The sequence below is a fragment of the Microtus ochrogaster genome, unplaced genomic scaffold, assembly GCF_000317375.1.
Source record: "Microtus ochrogaster isolate Prairie Vole_2 unplaced genomic scaffold, MicOch1.0 UNK3, whole genome shotgun sequence".
NCBI lineage: Eukaryota > Metazoa > Chordata > Mammalia > Rodentia > Cricetidae > Microtus > Microtus ochrogaster.
Window position 1 is genome coordinate 17,454,823 of NW_004949101.1, and position 11,682 is coordinate 17,466,504.

Consider the following 11,682-nt stretch of genomic DNA (forward strand, 5'->3'; position numbering starts at 1 on the left):
TCACCCGTACCCTCCATCACCCGTACCCTCCGTCACCCGTCCCCTCCGTCACCCGTCCCCTCCGTCACCCGTACCCTCCGTCACCCGTACCCTCCGTCACCCGTACCCTCCGTCACCCGTACCTGCCACCGAATCCCACTGTCCTTCTTTGCCTTCCAGCCATTCGCCCATGCTTTCCCACTCCTCCTCCCACGGTGCGTGTGTGTGCGTGTATGTGTATGTGTGTGTGCACGTGTGTGCGTGTAAGCGGCAGGGCCCCTGCAGCCCTCCCATCACTCCCAGTGCTAGCCCCAGGCCAGCCCATGAGCCTCTCACTCGATCCTTTTCCACGAAGTCGATGAAGGCTGTGCGCTCCACCTCCACGGGCTGCCCCTGCCGGTCGTACATGGCCAGCACGAAGTGGAAGAAGTTGGACTTCCTGAGGTTGGAGGGGGGCTGCTTTTCAAAATGTGCTCTTGCCAGGCCCACGCCACTGTGGGAGGAAAGGAACTGGAAAACCACTGGAAGGGCCCTCCAGTGAGGAAGACCCCAGGGGTTCTGGCCAGGCAGGTGGCTGGCCAGGAGTAGGCTCTGACATGCCAAGAGTTTGGACAAGAGGTTAAATTAGATGGGTCTTTCCATCCTGGACAGGACCATATCTGTTCCATAAGGAGGCCTCCAGCGCTGAGGATACCCCAGTGTGCTTCTTTGAGAAAAAACACCACAGGTGCTGCATGAAAGCATCCTGCCAGGCTTCTCTCTGGGACCCACATTCAGGAAGGCTATCTCTAAAATCAAGTCTATAAACGGTAAACCAATTCATTGTACTGTCCAGAGGCATTCGGGACATCAAAGGGGACCTATGAGGTTCTGGAATGAATTTCTCATTGAACCTCAACTTTCAGCTAGGGCTTCACTGAAACTATGGCATTGCCTAGGACACGATGTCTACCAGACTACCAGGGACACTGAACTGGTTCCAGGCTATCTGTCTTCCCATCCTACACCTTGGGCAATGGCTACAGATGGGGAATACACTCTCTGGGTGCAGAAGGCATGATTCCAGCTTCAAGACAGCAAGGCCTCTAGACAGGAGAATCTCCTAGTTTGGCCTTACGAAATGTTTTCTCCTGGCTCATCAGAAACCTTGTTCAGAAGCAAGGAGGAAAAGAACAAGACCTTGTTTACCAGATTGCCCCTAAACTCTAGTGAGGCACTAAACTCCGTAACACACAGCACGTAACACTGGAATTAAATGCCTGGAAGAGGAGGGGATTCACAGGCAGAGAGTTGGAACAAGGGTCCAAATATGTCATTGTGTAAAAAAACAAAGGAGGAAATATTGTTTGAGGTTTTGTTGTTGTTGTTTTTGGTTTTTTGGCTTTTATTTGGCGTTTTGGTTTGGTCTTGTTTTTGAAATAGGGTCTCTGTAGTCTAGGCTGGCCTGGAACTCACTATGTAGTTCAGGCTGGCCTCAAACTTGCTGTGATCTTCCTGCCTCAGCTTCCCAAGTGCTGGGATTATGGTATGAGCCACCACACCTGGCAAAAAAAAGAACAAAGGATAATTCTTTTGTGGGATATGGGAGAGACTTACAGGTACTGTGGCTTTCCCAACACCCCAGGGAGTATAAACTCAGAAACCGGAAGAAGCAAGAGGAGCAGAACAAAGAGCCCCAGAAATAGCTGCAAGGGCAAGTCCCAGTGGGTCAACACTGGGTAAGGGATGTCGCTCAGTTGGGAAAGTGACTGCCTAGCATGAAGGAAGCCCTGGGTTCAATACCCAGTGCCATAAACAACCAGGACTGGTGGTGCACACCTGTGATCCCAGGACTCTGGAGGTGGAGACAGGAGGATTGGAAGCACACCCTTGGCTACATAGTGAGCTGGAGGTGAGCATGAGATACAGGAGACTCTGTCTCAAAAGAGAGAAAGGAGGAAAATGAAAGGAGGTGGGAAAAGTGGGAAGGGGGCTGGGGAGATGACTCAGTGCTTAAAACGCTTGTCACATAAGTGTGAGGACTTCAGAGCCCCGGAACCCACAAAGATGCTGAGTGGATTTGGCGCTGCTACAAAGGCAGGGACAGAGGGTACACATCACAAGCTGGCTAGCTAGCCTAGCCATATGGATGAGCCCTGGGCTCAATTGAGAGACCCTGCCTCAGTGAGTGAGCTGGAGAAGGATCAAGGAAGACATAAATCACGGGCCGCCACATGCACACATATGCATGTGCACCCATGTTCATACATCACATATACATATTCATGGGGTGTAGAGCGAGGAGAAAAATGTTTGCATTGGACGTTCCTGCCAGACTGTGTAGGAATATGAACACTAGGAAAAGTCCAGACTTTGTTCTCCAGGCCGGGCATTCCAAAGCAATGCTCTTACAGGTTTCCCTATCTTCTCCCTAGAAAAGAGCGCTGCGGCCACACTGCTGGGAAATGTGATTCACAGCCCACATGGGAGTCTTTAAAGGCTTTAAGACACCCTACAGAATGGAGTCTGCTTCAGTTTGCTCAGGCTAGTATTCTACATGCATTAGGTCCCTAGACTTCAAGATGATGGTTCCCAAGGATTCTGCCTCTTGATACTCATGTGCCTGAGCAGGTTCCTCTCATAATGTGTTTCTGCTGGCCCATGTGACCAAAAGAATATAACAAAAATAACAGCACATGCCTTCCACATTCGGGTCTTGAAAGCACTATAGCCTCTGCCTTATTCTTTTCCTTGACTCATTACACAGGGGAAGCCAGCTGCTAGTAAAACCCAGTGCCCAGGACTACGGAGGTGGCTCAGTTGGTAAACTGTGTGCTTTATAAGCATGAGGAAGACCTGAGTTTGGACCCTAGAACCAACACAAAAAGTCAAACATGGTATTGTATGCTTGTAATCCCAGAGATGGCAAAATGGGAAGCAGAGATAGGGGAATCCCTGGGGCTTGCTGGTCACTTGGTGAAGTCCCAGGCCAGTGGGACCTCTCTTAAACAGAAGGTAAAAGGTGCATGAGGAGTGACAAGCAGAGGTTGTCCACTGACTTCCACACATATGCATCATACATGAACACACACTCATGCGCACGCGCGCACACACAGACACACACACACACACACACTCACACACCAGCATCCAAGATGCACATAGGCTTGCTTCCTTGACAATGACTACTAAATTCATTGCTGTATAATATTTTCTTCTACATAATTTAATCAGGAGCCAGTGAGCTAGCTCAACTGGCAGAAGGCTCTTGCTGCCAACCTGAGTTTGAGCCTAGAAAACTACATGGTGGAAGGAGAGGACCAACTCCACCACTCATCTTCCCACCGCTCTAAGTGCACATAGCACATGTGAGTGAGCCCCTCCCACACACACACAAATAAATAAATGCAAGAAAGTCTTAAAAATCAACTTACTGCTTTCTTTGACTTCATACTAGGCCATAGTTATCTAGGCTTTCAGGAAACGGGTCAAATGCAAAATGTATGTTTTCACTCATACAGAGTATAGTAAATTTAAAAAAAGAACTGTTTTTTCTCCTGGATCCATCTTGGGAGCCACAGTAGCCATGGGAATAGGTGATCTAGGAGGCAGATGTGATAAATCCTCTTGTCTCCAGAGTAAGATGACAGGAAAGGCGCCCAACACTCTTCCCAACCAGAAGACCCTTCTCCAGGGGTATCGTCCTCTGTCCTCTCTCCATTTCTCCCCATTTCCTCCTGGCTAGCTTGCCTTTCAAGTGGGGACTTGACCACCCTCTGTGGGCTTCTCAACCTGGCTGAGAGGCTGGGGAAGCCCGAGGAGAGCTTGAGATCACAGCAGGTCTCTGATTACTATGGATGAATAGGCTAATGAGACATCAACTCTGAACTCCACCCTCCTGCTCCCAGGGCCAGGGATGGTTTCAAGATTCATCAAGGGGAACAGATGACAAGGGGGTGGCTTTGTAGAGCAACCCCATCACTGCTGCCCTTTATTCCTATGCTGAGTCTGGGAGGCTCTCAGACAGTGGGGAGAAAGTAGACAGGAAGGCCTTGGTAGAGGAGAAGTGGGTGTTGAGAAAGTACAAAATCCCCAGGCCACTCAATAGGCTTTTTCTGTGCAAAAGCCCTTACCAGCTCAGAGCTTCTAATTTGGCCTAGAGGAAACTGATGGTGACCTGAATTTCCCTAGACAAATGTCAGTCAGTCCAGAGTCCTGTCTATCCCCTGCTCCTGATGGTCTCCTGAGAATCAAACCCAGAAGTCTTCCTAAAGGCCAGGCCACACTCCCTATGCTGGGCCTGCCCTCCCTATGAACAGGATTACTCGGGAGAGAGAGCACAGGGATTAAGGAAGGGGAACGCAGGTTCCTCTATGGGATGTGGGTCAGTATCTGGTGCTAGGGAGTGAGGTACAGAGAAACTAAGCCACCTCACCTGTCCCATGGCAGCATCTCACTTCGCCTAGCTCTATTCTTCCCAAGGCAGCCTAGAGTAGCACCCAGCCCTTCACCCTGCTTAGGTGCACAGGCTTCCATGGGGCATTTCCATTATCACAAACAATATTAATGACAGTCTTAGCCCCCATCAGACCAAAGCTGGCCAGCAGAATGGGAGAACTCCTGCTAGGTGCATCCTCCGCCCCTTGCCTGGGAAGTCTCCAGTATACCTCAGTAGTGCCTCAGCCAGTAAACTGAGAACACTGAAGTACAATGGCAAAAGACTTCCTGAAAAGAGTCTAGCGTTTTGTATGTTCAGGACACAGAATAATCCAAGGAATGTGCTGTACAGCGGAACCGAAAGCAAAAGAAAACAGAAGCGGGCTGGACCGTGTCTCCCTTCCCTGGCTGTCCTCTTTGCTCCTGTACCTGTAGCTGCAGTAAAGGATCAACACCTGTTACACAGGACTGCAAGCCACAAAGGGAGAAGCCTGGGGGAGGAAGGGAATGGTTTGTTTTTTTTTTCTTTTCTCCCCTTGGGAGAAGCTGCTGCTCTTGTAATGAGAAAACAAACCACAGTTAAAGAACAGAAACAAAGAGATGTACTAGAACGATGCACAAAGTACCCAGTAATCTGAGAATCCCCATGGCCACAATCTGGGCATACGCATGGGAGCTATAGGTAGCACTGAGTGCCCTCTGCTCAGAACGAAAGACACAAACGAAGGTCGGTGTCTCTGGTTTTGTGCTCTCCAAAGTGGAGTTGTCCAAGACAACCACTGGAGGGTGGGAAGAAACTTGGAGATGCCTATTGGTACATACTCTTTATCTAAAATAAAGAAAGATGGAGGGATAGGAGGATAGAGCCCCTGAATCCTGGAGAGGCAAGGGGTTCATTTACATTCTCCTAGAAGCACAGAACTTCCTGTGATAAAAACCTAAATATCAACAGCTTTTTGGATTGATTCAAGGAACTGCAGCGGTAGAGGGCGACCCAGAGAGCTACCACTGTAGGCAGCCAAGCTCCAGCCTATGGGGAACTATGAAAACACACAGGATGAGTACTTCAGACTTACCCCACCCGAGTCAGGGACACAGTGCGTTAGGCACTGCCACCTTCTAAGCCGCCACCTCCTCATCCGGATCATTTATTTATGTGTATTTGTATGAACATATGTGTATGTGTGCCCAAAGAGACCGGAAGAAGGCATCAATTCTCTCAGAGCTGGAATTACAGGCATTTGTGAGCTGCCTGATGTGGGGGCTGGGATCCAACCTCTAGTCTTCAAGATTGAGAAGCAAATACTCTTAACTACTGAGCAATCTTTCCAGCTCCCACTGCTGGGTTTTGTTGTTGTTATTGTTGTTGTTGCTGCTGCTGTTTTTCTGTTCTCCTGGCTGCCATGTGCACTTGTGGGCAGAACAAGCTCTGGCCTTTTCAAGTTTTCCAGAATTAGGAAGTAGACGCTAACTGCAGTAGACTTTTGCCAGCCAAGGGTACTAAGAAGGTAAGCATCGGTTCCAACTGTCAGCCACCCAGAAGTACTGGGTATGAAGGAAGTCAGCAGAACTTTAGCCCCTGGAGCCCAAGGGCACCTCTGGGTTTATGATAAATATGGGTGGATATAAATATGGCTGGAGCCCATAGTTAGTGATATTTCATTCTCGTAGCATCATAGGAAACAGCATGTACCCTTTTCAGATAAATGCTGCTGAGTGACAAAAACAGTCACACAGCCATTTTTATAAGAATCCAAAATAGCCAGGTGGTGGTGTTGCATGCCTTTAATCCCAGCACTAGGGAGGCAGAGGTAGGTGGATCTCTGTGAGTTCAAGGCCTATAAGAGCTAGTTCCAGGACAGGCTCCAAAGCTCCAGAGAAACCCTACCTCAAAAAATCAGACAAACAAACAAAAATAAATATAAACAACACATCCCCTCAGTTTCTCAGAAAGGCTGTTGCAAACACAATGTCAAAACCCTGTCCTCTAGGCTCTGTAGGGTGTTGAGGTGATAGAGAACTCACTTCTATTCCAGAGAACCCAGACTTGGAAGCCTTCACACCAGGGTTTCCCACCACGTCCCATCTTCTGTTCTCACACAGGCCCAGGATTAAAGGAAACTTTCTCGGACACCAGAAAGAACTTAGTTTGCCAGACATCTTGGACCGAAGAGTCCTGCCTCGCAGCAAGCTTTGGTATGCTAAGATTTCCTGAGCACTGAGTTGGGACTTTGAGGTCAAATGAACAAGGACAGCGTGACCTTCATAGACTGGGCCGCTAAGGTGAGTAGCACTCCAGAGCACACAGGGAATCTAGCTGGCATAGCAAGGCAACAAAGCATCTGGTTACTATGATTGAGCCCACCCAGCAGGTCCCTGGAGAGGTTCCCCTGCAAGGCTAAGCAAGAGGGCCCAGGGCTCTTCTCCTGGCATCCAGACTGCTCTTAACAGACAAAGCCCCTGTTGCAGTCTCCGGCTCCACTCACAAACCACTCATGCCTGATCATATGTTTACTATAAATAGCAATTTAACAATAGCCACCTGCATCCCTTACAAGGCACCCCTGGGGGCTTCTGCCTTCCGGTTTCTGCCAAATGTGAAGTCTGGCCTACCTGACAGCCCATGGTTCTGAGCAGCAGCACTTTGGCTTGAGCCTGAGTCATCTTCAAGTCTGAGATGCTGGGTAAGGGGACAGGGCCTAAAGTCATCAGCATCGGAAGCAGCTCTGCTGACCACCCTCTAATTCCATCAACAGAAGAAACAAAAACGTATGCCTCCCAATCTCATCGCTGGTCTCCGATCTTCTGCTCAGTCCAGTCTTCTCTTCCCTACTCTGCCGTGGCTACACAAGTTCCACGTTCCTTTCTTCCACAGCCTCCCTTCCTTTAAGCTCTCTCTTAGGCATTCTCTGTGCCCAAGGGCGGATAGTGACCATCATGCTGTGCCTGCCTCCAGCCGAGACCCCTTGGCCTAGCCCTGCCCAGGCCCTGATAGGCTCAGAACCTAGCCATGATGCATATCAAACATAAAAGCAATGACACAGAGGGGCACACCCACCTCAGTGGTTCCCACGGAGGGAAGGCCTGGTGGCTAATGGCAGCTTCCCAGAACCTGTGTGTGGATGAATCCGCTGAAGAGGAGCTTTGGGTCAGTGGAGGCTTCGGGGTCCCCCTTTCTACTGCTCAGCACAATTCTATTAGTGACCCATGTCTAAATGGCAGGCAGGCAGGATAGGAGGTTGAGGGGGGGGAGGGAGGGAGCACTCACTCATGTGCTCTAGCGCTCCCCTGCCACTGACTATTCGCCCAGGGTTTTCTTCTCCCTACCCTCTTACCATCCACCCACAGGCCTGCCTGCCAGCCAGGTTCCAGGATGACGAGCAGCTATTAATTATTAAAGCAAACAAAAGCATTTCCTAGCAGGGAGGCTAGCCTACAGCTGCTTACAGGAAAGACATCCCCAGCTGCCCTTCTTGCTCTTGTGCAGTGACTGCCGGGTAGAACAGGCTGTCCCGCGTTTCTGGGACTACTGCAGGAGTAGCCCCGGCCTCTCTAGACTGCCCAGTCCAGGAAACACACCAGAAGGATGGAAGCGCTACCCTAAGTGTGCCCTAAACCCACAGACAGGCAGACTTGTCTGAAGAGGAGGATGGGGAATAGCCTGGGGCTAGGTCTCAGAGAGGAATTCCTATTGGTCAGGTCAGGGGCAGTCCCAGCAAAGGCTAGGGGTATTGGAGCAGAGGTCCCTGTTAGGGAGCCCCCTGCAGGGAGAGGAAGCCTTCTCCACAGCCTCCCCTCCCCTTCCTGTTCCAGTTCTTTCCCTACATCCCATGCTCAGAATCTTCACGTTAGCAGGGCCTCCCTCACTGATCTTGGAGAGCCTTCCAGACCTTTTCCCCTCATCCACTTACTTTCTTTAAAGTCTTGGCATTTTTGGAGCGTCTAAGTTGTAAAATTGCAGAGGGGAGCAGAAGGATGTAGGGCAATTGCTGGAACATACTAAGGTGAAGAGAGCGCCTGATAGGGAAGGTTTTTAGACCAGCTAGGCGGACTACTTAAGCCTGTGGGTGCTGTGGAAAGAAGGACGAATGGGCTGCCATCTTTGCCCTATAAGAAAGCCTCAGCTGGCAGGGCCAGCAAAACAGGGATAGGCAGAGGCCAGCAGGGCCTGGCCTCTAGAAAGCACCGTTAGGTTAACATTAGGAATGGCTCCCCTGGGCAGGGAGGCAGGGCATAAACAGTCAGGTGGGGCTGAGTCCTCAAGGCTCGCCGAGGCTCTATTCAGTGGGTGGGATTCTAAGGGCTTGAGGACAGTTTTATGAGAAAGCAGGTCAGGCAGCCTTGCTCACTCTCCAACACCACAGGCCATTATCACACAGAAGCTAAGAACGAAAGCTGGGTGGACGGTGATGAGCCCTGAACCCAACTATCAGGGAGATGGGGATGTGCCAGTGACAACAGCATCCTTAGCACTAATGTCAGTCTGGGCAGGGTGGGAGGGCACAGGGCACACACAGAGAGGTGCTGTGACACAGTGGGTCACCTTTTCTTTAATTAGGGCAAGGACATGATCAGAGGAAAGTGCTTTGAAGTCTTGTGTGGTGCTGTGTACTTGTAATTCCAGCACCTGGGAGGCTAAGGCCGAGTTGGAGGATAGCCTGGGCTACACAGTGAGACCCCCACCCCCACCCCAAAGTACCCTGAAAATGAAGCTTTGGTGAGTAGGGCAAGGAAGATAGTTTGGAGGAAGTGGTGAGTCAGAGGCCAGGACCAGGAGTCTTGAGTTATCCTTCGAGCCAGGGAGAATGGGGCATGGGAGCTTAATTGTTAAAAGTGGTATCTGGGGACACTGGGATTGAGACCAGGCATCCAAAAGCTCTGGAACTCAGGTGTTTGTGGGTAAAGGTGAGGGAGGCACAGGTCGTCCCCACAGAGCAACCTTGTGCGGGAATGAAGCCAGGCAGGAAATGGAGATGAAGTGGAGGATGGGAGATAGATGTTTCTGGTTATGTTTTGGGATGGGAAGACCTGAGCAGAGAGGCCTGACTGAGGGAGAAGATACACACAGGAGAAACAACAAGCACTGTGGAGAGAAATGAGAACCAAGAATTAGCTTCCCCTCTGGGCCTGGGAAGAGAATCACACACATGCTTTAAAACCCTCAATCTATGTCCTACAATGGAGATTTCAGACATGGGGAGAAGCAAGCTCAGGCCTGAAGAACATTCTGTTCAAACTTCAGAAGGCTTTGGGCTTTAGTTTGTGGCCTTGGGGACCCAGAATAGACACCACTCAGGAACCTTCTCTGTGTAGACCACGCTGTTGGTGAGCATGGGGTGGTGGTGATGGAAGTCTCAGCCCCAGATTTCTTACCCCCATCACCCACCTTCAGAATATCATCTTCTGCTTCCCTCTCATCTAACCTGCTGGCCCTGGGCAGGCAGAGAGCAGAGTTCGGAAGAAACAGGAATCTCCACTCTAATACGCTCCACGCTGTAACTTCCCACAACCACCTCAACTTCAAGAAAAACCAAACCCAATGGAAAAGAAGGCACACAGAGTTATAAGCATTAGAACAAGACAACGTTAAGGGGGAAATGGGAGGGAAACAGATTATCATACCCACAGCAGTCGTGTTAAACAACTGTGATTTGTGTTTCCATAATCTCTAGTTAGATCACTCTTAAAACTTACTGGCTCACCGGCAATATCGTTTCCTGTCCTGGAGAGATCACTCGACAAGAAGCCCAGTGCTCTCCCTGAAGGCTGTGAGACAGCTGTGCAAAAACACTGCAGCCCTTGGTCCTCAAAACACTCTGAGTCTACCGTTGGGTGAGGGTGCGGTGCACCCCAACTGATACCTGAACAAGTTTGGATATGTGGATCAGAGTGGAATACCAGCCCGGGTCTGATTTGACAACCTCAGGTTGAGGTCCTTCAGAGGATGGGTAGCAGCTATTTAAACTTCCCGGAGACTCAGTGCCCACCCTGCCTTGGCTGTCTGCAGGGACAGTCCCGACCTAGTGCCAGGCACTATGAACTCCCGATCCGATGTATAGCCTCCAGTTCATGATTGCAGGGAGTGTTACAGAGACCGAGTTCCAACGGCTGTTGCACCACTGGGTTAACAAGCCTTCAAAGTCACCATGCAAATCCTGGAGTCCATTCCTTACTGAGGTCTCCTCCCTAAATCCCTATGCCTTCCCCTGAAAAGTAACCAGAGTGGATTCTGCTAATTCCCAAGAGCTTCCTGACTCCCTCAGGATCTACCCTCGCACACACACCGACAGAGGAGTCCAGGCCCCATTCTCAACCCCAAGCAATTCTGCAAGACCAACTGCCCCTCTTGCTTAGCCACTCTTCAGCCCCACCCACATCTCTGGTCCAACACACCACCATGCCCCAACTCTGAGGAGCAAGAAAAAGCAAAGAGGCAGAGTTTCTTGCCTTTCTTGTCGGGTAGCCGCAGACTGGACAAGCGGAACAGTAGAGACTGCCCAGGAAGAAGAGACTGGACATCTCTAGATGGCTAGTAACTTGGGTCAAGGCTCAAGGTGTGCAGGCTGATGCGACACCTCCTTCAGAGCCCTGGACACTAGTAAGCAACCTCGCCTCATATTCTCAGGAAGAAAAAGTCAGTCAGGCTCAGGGTGAACAGAAGACTTCGTTGGGACGGTCAAGTGTTAGGATTCCCTCCATCCCTTGCTCCAGTAGCTAAGGCATGTTCGAAGAAGGCGACACGAAGCGGTCCAACCAGAGTGCTAGGTCGGGTGGGGCTCTTACCTCTGCGCCGCGGTGCTGGAGTCCAGGATGCCCGCGCTCTGCATCCAGGAGCGCACGGAGCCCAGGCTGGATGGCAGCAGCGGCTCCTCTTTCAGGTGGAGCCCACCGCGGGGCAGAGTGTCCTGTGCGGGGAACATAAGGACCCGCAGTTCGTGGGCGCCCCCCACTGCCAAGGATTGCTTCCCGCCGAGGCTGTGGGCGTCGCAGCTCAGCCCGACCCGACGGCACCAGGAGCCTCCAGGAGCGCAGCGCTACACGGAGTTCCGGAGCCTCAGTGCACGCTCTCTCTCGGGTGCTCTCTCAGTGAAAGCGGGTCCCCGGGCGCCGACGCTGTCCCCTCCCCTCCCGGGGCGCGGGGCGGGGAGATGGAGGGATTCCCCCGCGGCCTGAGAGCCGGTGAGCAGACTGAGAGCGGAGCCCGCACCCTCGCACGGAGGCGCCCCAGAGGCGCGCTCTGGCGGCTGCCCAGCGCCGCGGTCGTCGGAGGTGGGGGGGCCGAGCGCC

At 51.4% G+C, this 11,682-nt stretch overlaps 1 protein-coding gene across 4 annotated transcripts in view; it reads right to left on the reverse strand.

The window, feature by feature from the left end:
- Ebf4 (EBF family member 4) overlaps positions 1 to 11,576 on the reverse strand; it is a 74,717-nt gene extending 63,141 nt beyond the window's left edge. For 3 of the 4 annotated variants that reach the window (XM_005365620.2, XM_026788480.1, XM_026788482.1), the window contains exons 1-2: positions 11,179 to 11,576; positions 316 to 472 (exon numbers count right to left, since the gene is read on the reverse strand). In XM_005365620.2, coding sequence (XP_005365677.1) covers positions 316 to 472; positions 11,179 to 11,315 — 294 coding nt within the window. In that variant the 5' untranslated portion in view covers positions 11,316 to 11,576. Of the gene's footprint in view, positions 1 to 315; positions 473 to 1,434; positions 1,468 to 11,178 lie in introns of those variants that run through there. The other variant, XM_026788481.1, reaches the window with a different exon arrangement.
- Positions 11,577 to 11,682: the final 106 nt, after the last annotated feature.